The sequence below is a fragment of the Typha angustifolia genome, chromosome 5 (genome assembly GCF_048772165.1).
Source record: "Typha angustifolia cultivar Huaian chromosome 5, ASM4877216v1, whole genome shotgun sequence".
In the NCBI taxonomy this organism is placed as follows: Eukaryota; Viridiplantae; Streptophyta; class Magnoliopsida; order Poales; family Typhaceae; genus Typha; species Typha angustifolia.
In genome coordinates this window covers 8,416,726-8,439,008 of record NC_133243.1, presented here as the reverse complement: position 1 = coordinate 8,439,008, position 22,283 = coordinate 8,416,726, and the positions used below count along the sequence as shown (strand labels likewise).

General features: G+C 37.4%; 3 protein-coding genes across 5 annotated transcripts; 1 reads left to right on the top strand and 2 right to left on the bottom strand.

The window, feature by feature from the left end:
- The first annotated feature begins 1,110 nt into the window (after nt 1-1,110).
- Nucleotides 1,111-4,921, top strand: LOC140760224 (14-3-3-like protein GF14-C). Of its 3 annotated transcripts, none has more exons than XM_073097085.1 (6): nt 1,111-1,231; nt 2,001-2,411; nt 2,508-2,586; nt 2,760-2,882; nt 4,420-4,536; nt 4,621-4,921. In XM_073097085.1, exons 2-6 carry the CDS (start codon nt 2,005-2,007, stop codon nt 4,678-4,680), a joined length of 786 nt encoding a protein of 261 aa, XP_072953186.1. In that variant the 5' UTR covers nt 1,111-1,231; nt 2,001-2,004; the 3' UTR covers nt 4,681-4,921. The 3 variants fall into 3 exon arrangements, with proteins under 3 accessions (XP_072953186.1, XP_072953185.1, XP_072953187.1); XM_073097084.1 differs by having other exon boundaries at nt 1,121-1,231; nt 1,998-2,411; XM_073097086.1 differs by having other exon boundaries at nt 1,131-1,231; nt 1,986-2,411.
- Nucleotides 4,922-5,105: 184 nt separating this feature from the next.
- On the bottom strand, nt 5,106-8,449 carry LOC140760223 (protein NRT1/ PTR FAMILY 3.1). Its single transcript, XM_073097083.1, has 4 exons — nt 8,196-8,449; nt 7,879-8,096; nt 7,223-7,788; nt 5,106-6,082 (listed from the first exon to the last, which is right to left on the bottom strand). Exons 1-4 carry the CDS (start codon nt 8,308-8,310, stop codon nt 5,188-5,190), a joined length of 1,794 nt encoding a protein of 597 aa, XP_072953184.1. The 5' UTR covers nt 8,311-8,449; the 3' UTR covers nt 5,106-5,187.
- Nucleotides 8,450-9,976: 1,527 nt separating this feature from the next.
- LOC140760543 (ubiquitin receptor RAD23d-like) lies at nt 9,977-20,743 on the bottom strand. The gene is made up of 12 exons (XM_073097544.1): nt 20,568-20,743; nt 15,307-15,468; nt 14,488-14,541; nt 14,183-14,265; nt 14,042-14,104; nt 13,050-13,227; nt 11,407-11,556; nt 11,248-11,319; nt 11,107-11,154; nt 10,889-11,001; nt 10,635-10,713; nt 9,977-10,414 (listed from the first exon to the last, which is right to left on the bottom strand). Exons 1-12 carry the CDS (start codon nt 20,631-20,633, stop codon nt 10,298-10,300), a joined length of 1,185 nt encoding a protein of 394 aa, XP_072953645.1. The 5' UTR covers nt 20,634-20,743; the 3' UTR covers nt 9,977-10,297.
- Between the last annotated feature and the right edge of the window lie 1,540 nt (nt 20,744-22,283).

The window sequence follows — 22,283 nt, the reverse complement described above, 5'->3', positions numbered from 1 at the left end:
TTGATTAGTGACAATGTTGATAGTAGTGAGCAAATCGGCTATGGTAGAGGTAGGGTAAATAGGGCTGAGAAGGTGATGATACAGCAGACGAATCCAACCAACATAGCGCAGAGAGAAGGTGGAGACGGTGATGGATTAGATAGAGGAGAGGAGGGCGACAAAGAGGGCAGAGATGAATATTATGGCCGAGGAGGAAGAGGGAAGAAGATTTGATAGGCAAAAAAGGTTGAAAGACAGGAGGAAGAAAATGGAGAAAGAAAAAAGCGAGGGTGACAGTGAGAAAGAGAGAAGATGTCGACGACGGCAAGGGAAAACACCTTTATCTTTCATTTTATTTTTACATATATACTACTTTAAAATTTCTTATTTATTTATATTTATCTCTAAAATTGATATTCGCATGCACCGTATATCTTCAAAATACACAGTTTTTTATGTATATTATTTAAAATCTTTATTTATTTATTTACATAGATATCCTTAGAATTAACTAATGGCTAAACGATTTAAATATAAAAAATAAAATAATTTTTATTCTAGCTTTTATATATTTCTCTCGGTTCACAGTACTTTTCCTTTTTTTTTCTACCAAATTAATCAGAGTTTAACTTAAAAGGCAAATAAAGAACGATTAATTTTTTACTCCTAATTAAACAATTAAGATTAAATAATACTAAATAAAATTAATTAAAAGTACCAGTTATATAAAACTGAAAGTGTCATTCACTTTTCTAAATTATAAGAGTAAATTAATTCTATTTTATTTCTCTATCTTATTAGCTATCTATTTTTTTTTATAAAAACTAAAAAAAATAAATTGGTAGAAGTTTACACTCAAATAATTAAGGGAATAATTATAAAGATAAACAATAAAAAAATACTTAAATTCTATTTTTTTTTATCAGTAATCTAATCACATTAAATATCTTATATACTTTTTAATTAATCAACAGATAAAAGTTGTTTTTTATAACTAATCGGTTAGTATCGAATAATTGCTCTAACTTAAAAGGTTATCTGAGGGGGTATCTAAGTAAATAACACTATCACGTGGCAACTTGTAATTGGACCACATAGTGGACGGAGAGGGACTTATATGAGGGCTGGATACCTCACCATCGGAACCTCAACCCCACCTCTTGCATTCAAAACCAAACCCCAAACATCATAATACCAGCGATCCAAAGTGAAACCGCGATTTTTTTCTCGGCGGCGGAGGAGAGGATCCAAGGTTTTTATTAACCTTTTCTATTTTAATTTGGTTTTTTCATATCAGTGGTAGTCTCCCTATCGGATCGCCCGATCTTGTCATTCTGGTGATGATTCCGTGATTTTTTTTCCGCTCTTTTGTTTGTGTGTGTGTGTGTGTGTGTGTGTGTGTGTGTGTGTGTGTGTGTGTGTTTCTTTTTTCTTTTTGGTTTTGAATCGGTATTTCCGGTCGAAATTTTGACTCGGATCGTTTTAGCCTTGAATTTTTATATTTTTATATTGTTTGAGAGTCAGTTCAAAGAGATTAGAGGACTGAAGGAAAGGACCAGTCTATTGGAAAGATTTTGGTTGATTTATGTAATAAATCGGAGGTGAAAACGGAAATAAAATAGATGCTGGTATTTTTTGTGATTGGAATATAAAAGTCCTCCCTTACATGCTTAATTTTTATTTTATTTTTTTGTCTATTTGTTATGAAAGGAGACGTTTAGAAACGTATCTGGTCCGGAATTTCTGTGAGCTAAATGTCGATAATTACACCATTATATACTCGACAATCTTGAGATCATCCCAAGAAAGAGAAGTAAAGATTTTAAATATTTTTATCTGAAGTTGATATTGCTGTATTTGTCGAGGTGTACAGAAGTTTCTCTGATTTATGCTTAAATGTCATTTTTTGGTGTCAACAAATGATGCTGCATTTTGTGAGTCAAGTATCAAAAGCATCTGCTTTGTGCGGAATTTGTGATATATGCTGACCTTTATCTGATGGGAAGTATCTATTTTAGTAGAAAGATGGCGGGAGCTGAATCATCTCGGGAGGAGAATATCTACATGGCCAAGCTTGCTGAGCAAGCGGAGCGATATGAGGAAATGGTAGAATTTATGGAGAAAGTGGCTAAGACAGTGGATGTGGAGGAGCTCACAGTGGAGGAGCGTAACCTCCTTTCTGTGGCTTACAAGAATGTCATCGGGGCCCGCCGAGCATCTTGGCGCATCATCTCCTCCATTGAGCAGAAGGAGGAGAGCCGAGGGAACGGGGATCATGTTGCTCTGATCAAGGAGTACCGTGGAAAGATTGAGGCTGAGCTTAGCAAGATTTGTGACGGCATCCTGAAATTGCTCGATTCCCATCTCGTACCTTCCTCAACATCTGCAGAGTCCAAGGTGTTCTATCTCAAGATGAAGGGTGACTATCACAGGTAGAGAGAATCAGAGAATAATTCTGGACAACATTCATAATTGAAGTTACTTTAACATCATTATTCTGATTTGTTTGAGTGGTAATGGATAAACAGGTACCTTGCGGAGTTCAAGACTGGAGCTGAGAGGAAGGAAGCTGCTGAGAGCACACTGCTAGCTTACAAGTCTGCCCAGGTTAAGTTTTTTGTTTGCATCTTTTGTAGTTGGGTGTTTGCTATCAAAATGTAACTATTTACACTGCATATTTTACTTTTGTCCTTTGATCATTCTTCCAGAAGTTGTTCCCGTACTGCATCTATTGTCATACTAATTATGCTGAATTCCATTCTTTGTGATACACTTTTCAGGATATCGCTTTGGCTGATCTTGCACCAACTCATCCAATCAGGCTGGGACTAGCACTCAATTTCTCTGTGTTCTACTATGAGATCCTAAATTCGCCAGATCGTGCCTGCAATCTTGCAAAACAGGTTTGTTTTGAATGAAATTCGCTTGTTCTTTAGGTATAATGTTAAGATGCAAAGTAGTTTCTGCCTTCTAGCAATCATCTTTGCTATGGATATGCATATTTAGCAGAAACATTGTTTTATGTTTGTGAAATTTTACTCAATGTGCCACATTCTTGGTTGCCAATGTTCAAATTTTAAGTTCATAAAGTAGAGTGTAATGTTTTTTTATAATGTCTACTAAGTGGTTCATAAAGTGGAGTCTAATGTTTTTTAGTAATGTCTACTAAGTGATGGCAAAATTTTGTTATGTATGTTTTCTCCATTGTTACTAATAGTTATGGAGCAGAATCTAATAAGTGATTTTTACAAATCACACCCTATTCTATGATTTTCATCTGTTCTTGACGATTTTGTAATTCAACCTGTCCTTTTCTTTTTATAATTTATATGTAACACTTTGACGTTCTTTTGACTAACTAACGTCGACCAAGTTACTAAAATATCTCCACCATTCTTTTTATTTTTTATATTTCTCCATCATTTTCTCCATCTACCTCCTTTACCGTTACCGGTGCCGTCTTTCCTCATCTTACCCCCTCCCCTTCCTTCTCCTTTTCTTTTTCTTCTTTTCGGGAAGAAAAAAAAAAGATGAAGATGGCATGAGTAATTTAGGTATTTATAAATTATTTTATATATTATAACAAAATATTTTTTTTCTAGTACCGTCTAAGTTAACTCGAGGTCTTAAATAAGAATTATAGAAAAAAAGAAATGGTCAAATTATAAAATCCTTAAAGACATTGTTTGAATCATAAAATAAATAAAATGTAAGATGTGATTTGTAGAAAGCTCATCCAATAATTCCTACCTCTTGTTGAATACCACAACATGATGAATTTAGCAAGTCATTATGTATTAATATACACTCGGCATACTATGCTTGTTGAACATATGCTGTTCTCCAATTCTTTGTCATGATTGCTACTTGATACTGATGTTTAAATGCTCTTTGACTGTCAATGCACATGCGTGTGTTAATGTGGCACATGCATACAGATGTTTTGTTGTTTTTATCTTGGGTAGTATGGATGTAGGTTTGTCTTTCTAGCTCTATTAATTTGCTTTTGATGATCTCAGTGTTGGCTTGCTGCCAAACAATAAAAACAAATCATGTATGTACTTTTGCTGCTTTGACTAGACAGACCTCACAACTGCTTCCTTTTTTTTTAAACCATTGTACTTTTATGGAATACCATCTTTAAGCACGCACCTTTTATTCAATAGTCCTGTTTCCTTTGCGCCACCCTTACAACTTCATATTTTCAATGTGAATGATTTATTCTACCATCTGTGTTCATGTAAGATGGTTAATATATACTTGTATATTAAATTTCTGCATACTTTTAGAAATGCCCCCCTCTTACAATATCTACCCAAATTATCGTCTATCTACAGTTCATTTACTTCATCATTCAGCCTGTATGCTCGCCTATGTTCCTGAACTTCTTATAGGGCATACTTCTATTCGTTTCTAAGTTCATTGTTTTGTCTTTGATAGGCCTTTGATGAGGCTATCTCAGAGTTAGACACTTTGGGCGAGGAATCTTACAAGGACAGCACTCTGATCATGCAGCTTTTGCGTGATAACTTGACTCTGTGGACTTCTGATATAACGGTTAGTCACTTTCTGCTTTCAAGTTTTCTATTTTTCTTCTCCCATAGATTCCCATAACCATCTGTCATATTTTCTTGCTGCCAGGAAGATGCAGGGGATGAGATCAAGGAAGCCCCAAACCGTGATTCAGGAGAGGGGCAGTAGTGATGGGTCCATTTGTTCTAATGAACAATTAGCTTAGATGTTCTCTTTTGTGAAATCGTGCATGGTAGTATGAATTATGGTTTCTTCAGTCTAGATGTAGTGATGGAAGCTCATGCTTGCTTGATTAGCACCGGAGCTTAACCAATAAATCTTGTTTCTGTGTGCTGTGTATTCCAGGTATTCTGGATGTTTGATATTTCTGGTTTTATTGGCATGTTTGGTTCCTTTTTTTTATAAGCCAGTTCAAATTCTCTTTGATCTATGCTGCTTGAACAAATCTTTTGACTCTGCAAAGCTTGTATTGAAACTGATGGCCTGGCAAAAGTTCATTTGTTATTTTGTTTTCTTTTACTCTTCTTCTTTCCTAAAGGTGCAGTACTTCTGATCACCATTGTTGGAATTTTTAATCTTTTATCACACCTTAGTGATATAACTCTGACATGGCATTTGTCTTGTAGCCAAAACATACCAGAAAAGCCCTAAGCCGATGAATATTTACATACACGTTCAAACTTTGCTGTTGAGCTCCACTGCATCATCTTCCACCTCCCTTTTCCGCAGCTGTAGGGGCTTAAACGTATAAAATCTCGCACAAACGAGGTAGTACACCAAATTCAAAGCCTGCAACACAGTAATAATCCAGTAGAAGTAATCCAACTTCCCTTTATTCAAGTTATCCGACAACCAATTCTCGTTATCCGGCCCGGCGCTATACTTGTGCACGACCTCCACGAGCAACGTGCTGACGTAACTCCCGGACGCGATCGCCAGCCAAAACAGCGCCGTCGCCGTGCTCCGCATGCTCTCGGGTGCCTGATCGTAAAAAAACTCCAGGTGGCCGATCGACGTGAACGCCTCTGCCACCCCGTGCAACGCGTACTGCGGCACGAGCCAAAAGACCGGAATGGGCACGACGGCGTTGGCCGAGTCGACGAGCCCGGACTCGGAGGCGACGCGCTTGCGCTTGGCCTCGACGAAGCCGGCGACGAGGGTGGCGAGGGTGGAGATGACGAAGCCGACGCCCATGCGGTGGAGGAAGGAGAGGCCGCGGTCGAGGCGGGTGACGCGGCGGGCGAGGGGGATGATGGCGCGGTCGTAGAGGGAGATGGTGGCGAGCATTGCGAGCATTGTGAAGACGGTCATGGAACCGGGGGGGATGAGGAAGGAGGAGGAGGGGGACACGTGGCGGTCCATGGTGCGGGCTTGTTGGAGGGAGAAGGTGTGCTGCTGAGAGGATGCGGTGATGACGAGGATGCCGGCGGCCCAGATGGGGAACATGCGGATGATGGATTTCAGCTCCTCCACGCGGTGGACAGTGGAGAGCCGCCATGGATTCGGGTAGGTTTTGGCGGTGCCGGTGATGGCGTCGGACGCGGTTACGATGGCCGCTTTGTCCAAGAACCTGCAGGTGATAATATACAAATATAAATAATTCTGGGCGTTATGTGTAAAATACCGTAACAGTATAAATAGTTGGTATATATCGAAATATTTACACATGGTTAGGTCGCAAATGCCACTAATTTAATGGATTATAAACTATGAGGGTGACGAGTGTTATCTAGGAGCTCTAATTATTGATGGGTATCTTCTTCGAAGTTCTTGTTCATATGGGCATTAAACGCCTTGACGCGTGGCAAATTTTTAATTTGACCAAAATTTTAAAAAAGTTTAGATTTAATATGAATCCTATAACTTAATTCTTACTCAAATAATTTATTTATAAAATAAATAGATTTATAAATATTATAAATCTATTTATTTATAAAAAATTGTATAATATGTGTCACCTGACAATTCAATAAACTAATCATATTCATATTAGCATATTACATTAATCACAATTTGACTACTCTGATCTAATTAACACCCAAGTTAGAAGAGTCGAATAAAGTATTGGGAATCATGTGCTACTTTTGGGCAAGGCTGAGAATATCTTCGAATAGCACAACACAAATTACTACAGTTTACGACTAAACATATCGATGGAGACAAACTATAGCTGTAGATATTTGCATAATTCATGGTGTTATATGCAACAATAATATCCTCGTCGACCTTGTTTTTGTAAGAGCTTCCACATTCGGTGGAAGATGATGGCATATGACCTCACGTGAGAAATCTAGCATATATATATACGACAATGGGCATTTATCGACGTCACCTTTCCTTGGGCGTTCTCATGGAGAATTGGAGATAGCCATTTCTCGCCGTTGGCCTTTTCTTCATCAATAATGGCCTCTAAAACGATGAGTACTTTGATCGACTACTTATGTCATGATCACCACCGTCGTATTGGATATTTTCCAACATATTCACGTGAGTCGACCTCCAACGTCTATCCATATCGTGTAGGCTACTATTTACCTTTTATCGTTTCACCTACTTGTACTATTTGTATTCATTATGTATATATATATATATATAGCTAAGTAGATAAGTATATCCTATTTGGTTTAATTTTTTCATAATATCTTTTTAAGTCATAAATGTTATCAAATGTTATAATTAAAAGGGGGATAAATTAAACTATGTGTAATACCTGAGTTGCTTCGTGTGCGCGAGCTTTCCTAATATCGAGATATCCTTATCTAACTCATCGTTCTCGTAGAGCTCTCTCGGATCTGACACCATCTCCACCTTCCTCTTCCTCGCGGCGGCCACCGCCACCTGCGCCAGCCTCGTAAACGGGCTCCCTGACGGCTCCATCCTCCGGTACATCGGATACCCGGCGACGAATGACACCACCGAGATCCCCATGGCCATGGTCGGAATCCCCAACCCCCACCCCCATCCCACGTTGTCCTGTACGTACACCACCACCGTCACGGCCAACAGCATCGCCACCCCCATGCAGAAATAATACCAGTTGAAGAAATTCCACGTCTTGGTCTTCTCCTTCGGGTCCGATTCGTCGAACTGCTCGGCGCCGAAGGCCACCACGCACGGCCTGATCCCCCCGGCCCCGAGCGCGTTTAGTAGCAACGAGGCGTAGAGGACGGCGAGCTGCCAGGGCGAGGCCTCCTTGCATTGATGGTGGTGGGCAAGATCGCATCGAGGAGGTCTGAATAGTGGGAAGCTTGCCGATATAGTCAAAGTTATCATTCCCTACCAATAAAAGCAAATCAAAGTGATTTAGAATAGCTTGCTCTGGTATCACGTTAAGAAATTTAATAAAAGCATCGTGAGAGTATTAACTAATTGGTATATGAGGGAGCCGGCGGCGATTGTCCAGAACCGACCGATGTAGGCGTCGGCGATGAATGCGCCAAGGAGCGGCGCCAAGCTCGCCGTGCCGTTGAAGTTTGTGAGAGTAGTAGCCGCCTTGGTTAGAGGCATGTGGAGCTGCTGGGTTAAGTAGGTGATCATGTTCGCCGAGAAGCCGACGACGGCGAGCTTCTCGGAGATCTCATTTGCTGCAGTAAAAATAAACGAAAAAAAGATAAAGATGACCACACACCACATAAGATGGTGTAGATTTTACTTAAAAGAATATGAGTGGAAATATTGATTACCAAAGATGAAGGGCATTGTTATTAGCCCTCCTTTCCTTTTCTCTACGTGCTGGGCATGGCGTTTCTTCTGATCATCTCTCTCCATTTCTTTGCCCATGGTTACTAAAACTCTCATGAGCTTCAGAAGATTGGGCAGTGGCTTAGTATTTATAGAGGTTTTGCTCTTATCTCTCTCTTGGTGAGAGGCACCACATGGCAGATTGATGCATACGAGTCCAAAAGAACCCGCCTAATCGCAGGGGTTGGTCCTTTAGTGCATGAATGTTCATCTTCTTTACATAGTTTTGTCTGTTTGTATCCATAAGAAGTGTGGAGAGGAACAGTATAAGAAGCAACAAGTGCTGTTAAAAGGGAAGGAAAAAAAAAATGGCTTGGTAAAATTTCCCACTTTTCGTTCTTTTGGCAGAATTACCTTGGCATATGATGAAGGCGGTACTCTGTTGTGTTGATTTATGGGAATTGGAATCTAACTTTGAGATGTGACAAAGAGAAATGGACGAAGAGATTGACTGTGATCATGACCAGTCCTAGCTCGAAGAAGACCATTAATTAAAACAAGCAGCTCTTTGGACCCCAGTGGCCCTTCCATGAGTTTTATAAAAGGACTAGTACCTTGACCCCAATTTAATGTTCGAGGAGCCCCAGACCAATCAACTACTGGGTTAGATTTGGATCTAGAATCGTACACAAAAGCAGAGTGCCAATTGAATAAGATCCTGATATTTAATCCAGTATCTTATTGTTTTGGATTCATGGTAAATACAGAGGATAATGTTGACCCAGCTCCCACTTTTGCCACCCACAATATAAAAATCATTCCAGAGCTGTCCCAGAAGATAGAATGATTGGTAACACAATTAACTTTCTATTCTGATAGTGTTTTTTTTCTTAAAAAAAATTAGGTGTAGTTAATTGGGGTTCTTTTCAAATATTACAAGTGGTATCCATGCCATCCATGTTCAAGAGAAATAATTTATCTCAAGCAACTATAGTCATGTGAGTGTGTGACCCTCAACAGTTTCTCATAGCTGCACGCTTACGCTGCCAAAGATTAAATATTATAGCCGACCTTTGATTGCCGAATGAGACTGGTAGATCCACTCACCTTTCACATCGGTTTTCATTTTACTAGCTTTAGGTTAGGTACCTCTTCTGGGCAACCTCCCTTTTCCTTTTTCTTTTGGAAGAAACCCCCTAGGCAAATCAAATGTCTAATTTCATGACAACGATGGAGACCAATATGGCATCTTGTGTCTTTCTTTTGTATTACAATTTCACGACCGACGGCTCCCATGACTGATACGTGACCTGCCACCAAGTCCTATTATTTTCAACCAAGACAAGGACGGAACCAAGATTTGGTTCGTCCTTATTTGATCAACCAACAAATCAAATCATGCATCATGGCCCAGTAAAAAGTAAAAAAATAAGTGCTCACCGAGAGAGCTCGACACCCATCTTCTACCAAGGAGTCGATCAAAACACATATGCAAACAGTTTCTAGAAGCAGTATGTTTCATAGAAAACGATATCTGCCTATACAGATAATAAAAATTTGCAAGGTCCAAATGAGAGTATACCTGTAAGAAATTGGAAATAAGCTGATGACACAGCTTGGAGCATGCTATCAATGAATAATCCTATGAAGAAGTTTGTTCCCCTCACGAAACAAAAGGAGAGAACAAAAGGCAACAAGCTGAGGAGAGAGAAAAATACCATCCCATCTAGGAGAGAAGCAAGACCACTTTCACTTTAGATATATTGTGAACCGCAATAGAAAAAGGAGAAACAAATGGGCTAAACTTTATTGGTTCAAGCATGAGGTAAGGTTAGGTGAAATGATGCACATGTTCCTGTTTCGCTGGTAAAATAACCCATGATTCATCCTTATAAACAATTACAACTTCGTTACATTTATATATAGATGCAGCTAAAGGATAAATCTCAAACAGGAAAGGAGACCGACAAAATGAACTAAAAGACCACTGACTAACAAACACTTTTATCTAGACAGAGTACTCCAAGCTAATATTGACAGTCCACACTGCTGTGCTATGAATCAACATGTGACCCAAAGATGCCAAACCACCTCATGTGACTAGTTAATCTTCGAATTCATCACTGTGGTCCAAAAGATAGTTTGCAGCCAATTCCTCATTCTTGTTGCATGCAAAGAACACCTCCAAAACAAGTGCCCGGTCAAAGCCCATAGCTTCAAGCTGCCATTGATGCAACGATATAAGGAAAAAAGCAATACACGAGAATTTCAGGAGAAAAGAGGAATACAAATTAACTATTGACTAAAAAGAGCAAACAGACAAGTAAAAAACAAACAAACAAGGAGTATAGCTAAAATGAGTTTAGCCTCTAATTTCCATTTGAATCAAAATTAATGCATTGCGCTTCTGAAAAAAAATGATAATAGAATGACAAACTTACACGCTCAATAGCTTCTCGCTCCTCTGGAGTAACTTGCACTGTTTGTGGCATTGCTGCAGCTAACTGACCTAATATATTTCTGGTTGACATAAGGTACAAAATCATAAGTTAAATTAGTACTCTGATAAGCACATGCACGCATATGATACACACACACACACACACACACACACACACACACACACACACACACACACACACACACACACACACACATATATATATATATATATATATATATATATATTTCTTACCCCTCTGCTCCCTCAGCAGCAGGTTCATTGATTAAACGAAGAAATTCAGCTTGATTTTCCTGAATCAACCGCAAAAGCTGTGGGTTTTGTTTTCCCAACTCTTGAAGCATAGGCTGTCAATTAAATGAGACAAAGATTAGAGAGGCCCATCATAGAACTACAGGAGAATCAAGTGATAACACCCAATCAAAATCATAGACCAAGAAACAAGAAAAGACCTGTAGGATTTGAGGGTTAGCCTGTACCAAAGCCAGCAAGGCCCGAAACTGAAGGAATGAATATAGTGTGAATATGTGTAGAGCAATTACTAATCTTTTTTATAGCTAATTCTATTTCAAAAAGAGAAAGAGTTCAAGTACCTGTGGACTATTACGAAAGATATCAAGGTTGCCAGCACCTGCTCCAGCATTGGATCCAACATTTGGAAGGCCCTGTAGAAAGTGGCGAAAGGGAATTGGTCACAGATAAATAAGTATTTCTTCTGTATATGTTGGGTTAGTATGTTCTACAGCACATACCTGAGGAAAAAGGTCCAGGGGATTGGCATTAGGCCCAGTTGATGGAACTGCAGGCTGAACTTGTTCTGGGGCTGGAATTGAAGGATTGGCTGGTTGGCCAGTTGTAGGTGCTCGAGCCACAGGAGCGACTTCCGTGTTATCAGGAATACCCTATTAGAGATTAAAAAGGAATTCATGTCAAAAATGATTAGTCCACACACATCACAAATGCATACAATGTGTAATCTAATGACTGGATAACAAAAGAACTACTAACCTTTCAGTCCTTTCCTTTTAGGAAAAAAAAGGTAAAACTACTTAATACATATCAGGTGATAAATGAAATATATCTCATGAGTTCCAACTATTATGAAGTTGTCCTTAGACAACTATGGGAGCAAGAAGTCAAAAAGGAAAAGAGTTCATGCAATTCAAATAAAACTGAATATTTCATGCATAAACTGAAAACATCCAAGAAATTGAAGCAATTATTCCAAGCACAAAAAAATCATGTGAGATAAAACTAATATAAGGCTACTGCAATCTCCTTATCCCAGTTACTAAAAGATTTTTCCATCTCAAAACAGCACTAACAGCTGGCCTGGTGGTAAGCCTTGTTGTCAGACTAAATAACATCCTCCCAGCAGCAATTTTTTTAAAAATTTTAATAGACAATATTCCCCCTAATAGCTATAGCAAACTAGTCTCAACTGATTGAATGGACAAGGTAAAACCCAATTGACTCTGACCCATAAAACTCCTTATCATCAACTCTCCAGATTATCACTTGTAGATTATAGAATATAGACCATACTACTACATATTCTCTCTGTCTAACAAAGTGAAGGGGAAGTATAGATAATATCCAGAAAGAACATGTCATCTATCAAGTCTAGAAAATCACACAAACATAAGAAAAGGAATGTGTAATTAGTAAAGTTGGCACATCTCCAGGGTATAGGTCAAAAGGAGCTCTACTTCCTTGAGACACAGGAAATAGTCTAGAGAACGGGAAAAAAGTGAGTGAGCAATTGTCTTCATCTCTAAGGTATAGATAACCCAAATAGATAACGAAGAGTAATCCCACAGAAGAATTATCGTATGGGCTACTGAATTTCCACACAGTGATTCTCCCAAAGTGATCTCTCACAAATATACTGCCATGTGAGCTTAAAAAAAAACCCAATTTTCTGTATGAATCTCCACAATGTAACCCTACCTGGTAGCCTGAAACCTGAAGCAGCATAGCTGCATACTGTGATGACATTATATATGGGAGCCCCAAGAAAGGAAAAATCTTCCATGACACTTTCCTAAACTGATTAGGCATAATGCCTGGAAATCCTAAAATTTATGGTAAATAAAAATAAAGAGAGACCACCACTGACCCAAAATCAGAATCATAATTCAGAAGCAATCAATAAGTAATCTAAAGATATTGACAAATGCATAACCTAAAAGGTGTGGCAAAAGAGTCACTTGCTCATGTACAAATTGTCTGACCAAACTACGATAAGGATAATGTAGATGCTGCCTCTGGAGAAAATATAGGAATGCATCTATTAGCCAAATATATGAGGTGCTTGCATCACTTTTCGATCCCCACTCAACAAGAAAGATCAGTGCAGAATTTAAAAGAAGGAAAACAGAAAATTGATTCTTACAGAGTACAAATATTCAACAGCCCTCTCAGGGTTATTGTATGCAGCACGTAAAGCACGGACAACAGTGTCCCTCTCCCAGGTTCCTCCACCCATGTCAAGAATCTGTTGTATTGTTTGCTCTAAGTTGCTTCCAGCGACAAGGTTTGACGCAGCTTGACCGTATACATCAAATTCATTACTGCATCAAATTAGAACAATGGTAAAGAAATTAAGTAACATTGTTTGTCCACCTTGCAGAAGCTATACAAAAGAAATACATGAAATATTGAAATAAAAGTCAACAATGTTAGGAAGATATATACCATCCAAACTGTGATAAAAAACAAGGAAATTTCACAATTACCACATATACAACAACAAAAACCAAGCCTTTAGTCCTAACTATTTAATGTCGGCTACAAGACTAGCACATAATAAAAGGAAAATATCAGCATCAATGCGTATAACAAAAGGAAAATATCAGCATCAATGAAATAGATGGATAATCTAATGCATTTCAAAACACAACCTATCCTTCTTGGTTCAAAAAAATTAAAAAGGTATTATTGAACTGAGCTTCAAATGCATAATAACAAAAGATACAAATTGGAAAGCTAATTACATTCTTTGGAGGTATGAACCAAACATAGTTGTTCGCCTAGGCAACAGAAAACAAATATCTGATTTTATAGGAAATGGGATTAGGATGACCAAAACAAGACAACCAGCATATCTGACTTGCAACAACATAGTAATTAGGTAAACTGATCTCAACCACCTAATTCATATGAAAATACAAAGAAATTAACATCATAAAAAAGACTATATAAAGTGCACATTTTGCATCACATATCCATAATGCAAAAAGAACAAACCAGCTAGGCGCTGATGAAATTGTGCTACTAAAAATGTGTAAGACTAACTGCCGCAGAAAATCTTATAACATAACTCTATTTAGAGAAACAGGATGCGACGGTAATTAACAGTTAAAAACAAAAATGTAGGACACTTACGCCACAGTAACTGCAGGAGCTGGGGCAGCTGTGGCAGTTGGAGTAGGTGCATTGGCAGGTATCCTGTTACAATAAACAGTAAATGACAATTAACAATGCACTGAGGTGATATAAAGATTAAGGATATTAAAGATGGCTCACGATGCCAAAGTTGTGGCAGGTGCTGGAGAAGGAGCTGGTTCTGGAGTTGGAGGGACAGGGGCAACTGTATTAGTAGGTGTAGCCTACAAAAACAGGACACGAACATCTGTAAGGACTTATCAAAGAACCAAATAGATTGACTCAAACGTAAATCCAGAAGATATATAAAGGCCACTTAAAATATTGACAGAAGTGCTTCCATTCTAAAGCACTCAAAGGTCTTGAATATAAAGCCAGCAAAGAAAGCATATGAACTGAAAAGGATAACAACAGTTAAACATGGATCATTTTGGGTTGCTGTTTACCTGAGCTGCAGGTGCCTTTGTAGCAGTAGAAGCTCCACTCGATGAGCCCTTGCTCTACAAAACAGTTACCAACATTACACTAACAAAACATCAAAAGTTTATGCCGAAAGTTACTGTCAAAAGCATGAAAATATGGTCTGCTGCTACTAATAAGTAACAATAATTTGACATAAACTAATTCAGTCAATAAAAAGCATGATTACATAGGTAGCTGCTGCTAACAATAATTCAACATGAAATAGTTCACTTAACCAAGGTCAACCCCACCAATGCATGCCCCCAGTTGGCAGGCTATTGCTGGTACAATACTAATGACGGATCAGATGAGCCTTATGGCAGACAGATCAGCCCCAAAACATGCACACTTTTAGTTGCTGAGGATTAGCACCACGCAAGAATGGATCGTTCTGCTCAATTCGTGGAGGTATCGAGATAATAACACCAATTCAACAAGATCCATCAACACAGATTGAAAATATCAGTTTTATTATCTTTCAGTTGATTAATGCACCGATTATACTAAGCAGAAGACAACAATATACGAATAAACTGGTTTCTCAATGAATCAGTCGAACTCAATACATTCTCACATCTCGTAAGATCCTAGTTGATACAACTATTTTGTTTTCTAAGCAAATGAGTTTGCATGAGAAGCAACTAATATAGTATAGTTATCACTAGCTGGTGCAAGTGTTCGCATTAACTAGCAGCGGTTAGCTATCTTTAGATGCATCCAGTAAATAATAGATATGTCTAGATTAGCATGAACATGAATTACTTAATGCAGTTTGTATACTACAACAAATAACATAACTATACCTTTGACAACATTATCACGATAAAACTATTCTCTGCAACTTTGTTCTCATCCAAGGTTGTGTCATCCTTGAGAATTTTCCCTTGATATATGAGCATCTGCTGATCGGCAGGATAGACACTCTGCCCTTGAGTACTCTCAATGTTCTTTTTCACATCAGCAACCTGCACATCCGATACAAATAAAGTTACAGTATTCATACAATAAGACAATGAACAGAGAATAACCATTTAGCCAACATATACAGTTTTCCTTTACTACCAAAAGATTTTAAATGCCATATATAAACAAAAACAAACATATTCTTTACTGATCATTGCACATCAATGAAACTCAATGAGACGTTGAGAAGGGAGAGTCTAAGTTGACCGAGAATCAATGAATTCCAGGTCACTGGACTATTCCATCTAGAAAGTTTCAACAGAAAGAGTATGCTCAAAAAGGTAAAATTCAGGATTTGAAGGGAAATCTCATGCCAGTTATTTTGAAAATAAAGTATTGCATAAAGCAATCTGTAGCACCTTCAGTTACCAATAAGAAGATGGATGGTGGTCTCACGCGTGCAGTGCTCTTGAATAGACTGCAAAGACCTTCCTGATCCAACAATTTTTTTGATGCCAACATTTTTAAAGCTAAATCAGCCGCAAGTTATTGTCAGGAACTCGTCTATTATGACTAGAAGCTAAAAGTTTTTGTAATGGATGTAACATCATATCCTTTTGGACATGTCAACATCTGAAAACTGATGCCCTTTCTAAGCTTTCTTTCAATATGATAACAATTTTCTTCATATACATGCAAAAAGACAGTCCAGGGGGAGATCAGTAATTCAGTATAAGGTAAGATCTATTATTCCTGACAATATCAAGGCTATATGTTCTTTCAAACCAGAACATTCATAACTAATGACCTCAGCAGTTCAGCTCAATCTTGATCCCACAAGCACTTCCTACAGCCCAGAGTATAAGAAAATAGTTTATGTAGCCAAACAAAAAACAGAAAAACAAATAAGAGAAGTTGACTATTCCCAATTACAATCACGAAGATGCTACATAGTACTTATATGGTACAACAGATAATCTGCCTTAGATTTCAGATTTACTCAAGTTGGACCCACAAAATTGGATAAAAATATTCAAAGCACCGACGCGGCAAAAAGGATGTCGTGGCCAAGTCCGACACACCAGGGACACAAACACCGTGGCGGATACGCCGCCAAGTATCCAATAATTTAAAAAAAAAATTACAGACACACCGACGAACACTTACAAGTTAACGGGTTTAGAGTAATGGTTTTTTTCTTTCCCAAACCCAATAGCATGTTAAACAAAAACCCCAAAACTCAAACCCTAAAGACCGAAAAAAAACCCCAAATCAAAGACGAGCTCCTCCTTTCCCAACAATAATGCTTCGCACTCTCGCTAAGGTATATCTCTCTCGCTCTCTCAATTACTCTCTCTCTCTAGCTAAGTTGAGGAGTGGGTGGGGGTTAGGTGAGTTTTTATTTTGATTAGTGGGTGGATGCATTTTTTTTTATACAGCATAGCGGTGAGTAAAATTTAATTATAGATAGTTTTATTCAGTGTTTTAAACACTACAAGTTAGTGATTGACATGATCTGGTGCAATTTAGTAATTTAAACAGTGTAATTAATTTATTAAAATAGTAATTGTCATGATCTAGTGGGTGACATTAATTTTATTTATTTATATTTAAACAGTAAATGCATTTAATGGATGACACTTATTTTGTTAATCATTTTATTTTTAATATTATAGTGAATGTAATGACCGGAAAAAATGAATAATCAAATTTTGAAATCTAGCAAAGCTAGTGAAAATTCCAATAATGTGGATGGAAGTGCTCCATTGTGGAAGTATATAACTAACTTAAAAAAATTGGGAAAAGGTGAAGGCAATTTAAATTTCTAATGCAATTACTATCAACAAATTTATAAGAGCTCATACTATAGGATAAAAACACATTTGATGAGACTAACTGGACATGGAATTAGGACTTATCGGAAAGTGAATGATCAACACATGATAAAAATGAAAAGAGCTGTAGAGGAGGCTGAGTTGAGAATAAAAAATGCAATGCCTAAGCAACTTCCTTTGCCAAAAAGTGTCCAAACTTCATAATTTAGTAGTTCCTTTGCATATCCAGGATTTGATATAGCAAGAACATCACGAGAGGGAGAACCAAAAAGAAGAAGAGTAATAACAGCTATTGAAAAGAAATTTAACTCCAATGCTCGTAACCAATTGCACTGTGAGATTACAAGAATATTTTACTCAGCAGGGTTGTCTTTTCATTTAGCGAGGAACCCTATTATGTTAGGGCCTTTTCATTTATAGCAAATAATTCACTTTCAAGTTATTTACTTCATGGATACAATATATTGAGAACTACTCTCCTTCAACAAAACAAAAACAAATGTTCAGCAATTGTTAGAACCTATCAAGAGCACATGGGGAATAAAAAGGCTTAATATTATATGTGATGGATGGAGTGATGCATAGAGAAGGCCTCTCATAAATTTTTTGGCTATAATTGAGAGTGACTATGTTTTTTAAAGCTATTAATTGTGAACGAGGGTACAAGGAGGACAAATTTTTTATTTCTATTTTGATTAGTAATGTCATTGAAGAAGTGGGGCCTCAAAATGTAATTCAAGTGGTAATTGACAATGCTTCTGTTTGCAAGGCAACATGGATAATACTTCATTAATTTTCAAATATTTTTTGCACTTAATGTGTTGTTCATAACTTCATATTCTTAACCTTACTTTGAAAAATATATGTGCAGCAAAGAATACTGAGTCGAATCAAATTGTTTTTGATGAATGAAGCTGAATTTCAAAACTGGCAAGAGATGTGATGTGCATTAAGAATTTTATTGTACAACATTCAATGAGATTGGCCATCTTTAATAAACTTGTGAACTTGAAGATGCTTGTTACTTATACCTGCTTTGCTCAATAATTATAATGTTGATGAGATTCAGGACGATCAAACAAAACATTCAATCAATGGTGATTAGAGATAGACGGAGTTCTTACAAAGAGGATGATTTGGGCAAGACACCATTTGTTTAAAAAAAAAAACTCTTGATGATCTTTGGTGGGATAATATTGACTATATACTTGCTTTCACAAAGCCTATTTATAACATGTTGAAATTTGCAGATACCAACACACCTTGTGTGCATCTGACATATGAGATGTGAGATGCAATAATTGTACAGGTTAAAACAATCATTTTTAGACATAAACAAAAGACGGAAAGCGAGGAGTCCCTCTTTTATTCGGTGGTGTATAAGATCCTAGTTGATATGTGGGACAAAAATAATACCACTTCACTGTTTAGCACATTTTTTGAATCCTAGTTGTCCATATCCGTGCTTCATTGATTGAAATTTAAGACACCACATATTAATGTTGAGAGATAGCGAAACTCTAGACCAAGCGAAATAGGATTTAATACAAACCTTAAAATCTAACTCAACACAAAAGCTTAAGCTATTCAGTAAAGTCCCAAGAGTCTATGTAAATCCTTTCCCTTTTTTCTGATTTTTCGATGCAAGACTAAAACCCTCAGATGTGATACTCAACAATATCCCCTTCCACATGTGAGACAATATTAACTATTCTCTCTCAAGTCCAATCTACTAGTCTCAACCAAGTGTTGTAACCAATTTCCTTTTCAATTATTCACTAGCCTCAAGAATCCAACGCTTTCGTGCCCTTTTAACCATTCTTCATGAGTCACCATGAACCCACTCATTAGAGTTGTATGCATTCTTGTCCTAAACTAAGACCTTTGCTAACCGAACTTGCACACCAATTATGCGTGCCAAGCCCAAACCAAGGCCTTTTAGCTCTCGATCAGTCGCACCACATTGCAACTATGGTCAAAGATTATTGAACCATCGGCTCTAATACCAATTGTTGGGAGATATGAGAATCTTAGTCAAGTAAAACAGGGTTTGATACAAATCTTAGAACCCAATTCAACCAAAATCTTAAGCTATTAGGTGAGAGCTCAATAGTCTATGTAAACTCTTTCACTTTTTCTTGACTTTCCAATGTGAGACTAATATGAAACATGAAACAAATTTTAAAAGATGACGCATATGCTTAATCTATAGTCATAGTCAAGTCAACTAAACTCTATGTATATATTGTTAGTGACATTGTTTAGTATTTTGTTTAAAACTTCCAAACCAAGGCTTGATCTACTATTATTATTCCACTTTTTGTTTTTCAATTTTCAATGGCTTTGGTATCAAACTACCAAAATTTCAAAAATTAATCATGCTAGATATTGAGATCCACATCCAGATAAGAAGTCATTATAGGAGCTAACCCAAGAAAGAGTATCCTAAATGACTCACTCCAAGAACATGTCACTGGAGCACAACCCAGGTAGCGATAGATAGCAAATTAATCAGATCAATCAAAGACAAGACCAAGGCCAAATACAGGATAAGTAAGTGCCTTGGATTTAGGCAACACATTTGAAACTGAAGCTATCTGTTTGTAAAAGATTTGACCTCTACTCACTATCTTTAGCTACTAAATTAACTATCCTTGAAATTGCAAATGAAGTAAAGAAGAAGATTGCAATCCAGGGTTTCCTCATTGTTATCTCCTATCAAAATGTCAATCACGTTACTTGGTCATCGTCAAATGAGTTTTAAAAAAAATAAATAAAATATAACAGGGTTTTTAGACCTTCTGTTCCATCTAGCTATGGCTTGGACCGCATCCTGAACACATCAGATTCAATGGAAGAGAGAATGTTACACTGTCTTCTCTATGTTTCAGACTTAACTTCATTTACTTTCTTAGGTGGCTCCCTCCTGGCAATGCTTGTGGTTTCCACGCATCAATCTAACTCATCCATCAATCCATAGTTGAGATTTGTTGCTAAAACCAAATATTTTCCATCGTATCGATCCATACAGGACTAAAAATTCCTGCAAATGAGCTCCACCTATCTGCCCTAAAACTTAAAATCCCTCAAACAATAAAATGACAGCGAGACAGAAACCAATCTAAACCCCAAGACATCATATCACACCAAACTCTTCAGACGAAATCTAACATCAATTCCTCAAGATTAGCCGCAAACCCTAGTTCGCGGGGACGCATTATAAACAGAAGAATCACATAAACAAATAAAACAAAGTAATATTCTAACGATCGAGGAGGGGACAAAGAGAAAGAAGTACAGATCCAAGAGATCGAAGAAGGGATTACCGAGTCCTCGGGCTTCGCTTCGATCTCGAAGCTAGATCCCTTTAGGGTCTTCACCGAAATCTTCATCTCTGTCTCTCCTCTCTTCTGCAGGGAACCTCTCTCTCTCTCTCTCTTTCTCTTCTATATCTCTCTTCGAGGGTTTCGACTTCTCTAAAAGCGGAGAAGGTCGAGAAGAGGAAAAGGGAATATATTTATAATTATAGAATAAAGAAAACCGATAGCGCATTCGGTGTATCCACTCGGTGTCCTCTTTAACCCGGGGATAGGTTTACCACTGCCGATCCCGAACGGCGTACAGATTTATTTCCGAATCGGGTACTGACACGTTGATATATGCTGAGGGGCCCACTCAGGTGAGAGGCTGCGCGAGACACGTGTTGGTCTGGGCGACGCGAGCGATCGGGGAATTTGCGGTGCGCGGGATGAGGGGATACTTTTGCAGTCGAATACGGATGGACATCGAACCTAAAAAACAAAGAGGAAAAATGAAAAAATAAATAAAAATAAATAAAAATAAATAAAAGGGGGGAGTAGAAAAGGTGAAGCGGAGAGAGGAGAAAGATGAACTCGATCGGAAGCAAAGCGATGCGATGTGCTTTACAGAAGTTTATTTTTTTCTTCTTTTCTTTTCTTTTTCTTTTCTTTTTTTCCTTTTCTGAATCGGCAAATACGGCTATACGCTCCTCCCTTCACAAAACTTTTCTTATGCCGAGGGGAAAAAGGGAATGGAAAAGGTGTTGGATGAGATGGGTAACATGGGTTGGTATTTATTTTATTTTATTATTTGACGACCCAAAAGTTAGATATATATATAGTAAATTAACAATCAATCATCTTCTAATGTCGAGACACTTAGTTTCGATCAAATTTTGATATGTCTAGTCTAGACTTCAAACAATGTGTTATTAAATTATTGTTCTGTTGATCTTCTCTTCTAAATTATTGTACCATCGAACTTGATCGTAATAGGAGTTTTTATTGAGATATAATAATATCTTATTAATATTTATATGTATTTAGTTGAATATTAATTTAAGATATATAAATTTTTATTTTTATTTATGTAATTAGTAAATTGTGCTTTAAATATAATTCTATTCGTTGAATATATATATATATATATATATATATATATATATGGATTTTAACGTATGAAAAATGGATCAATAGTGAGGATGAATAATACTTTGTTCAAACGGCGAACAAAGCACTCGAATGGCATATTAGTGGCCCAATATACTTTTGGGCCTTTATAAGAACCTCTCAGATGGGCCATTACCCATTACTGTTGTCTATTGAGTTACCATTTCTATTCTATCACCGGATCACCCCCACATCACTGCTCTCAGTTTCACTTTTGAGCTTCTCTTTTTCATATTACATTTTTTTGGCCTTACCGTAATAATATCCCTCCCCTTTGACTAATTATACTCCAATCTAGGAGAGTAAACACAATCTAATTAAAACAAACATGATAGCATTATAGTTTGTATATATGCCTTCAATAAATTCCGACAGTCATGATTACCTACACCTTTTTATTTTCAATGAAACAGGGCATTTTGTTACACTCTTTTTTTTTTAAAAAAAAAAGGATGAAAATTAAAAACTCACAATTCATTGAGGATGCTGAAAATACCCACTTGATTAGCTACAATTAATGTCAAAATATTGAGTTTTTTTTCATACTAATCTGTATCTCTAATCCACGTAGTC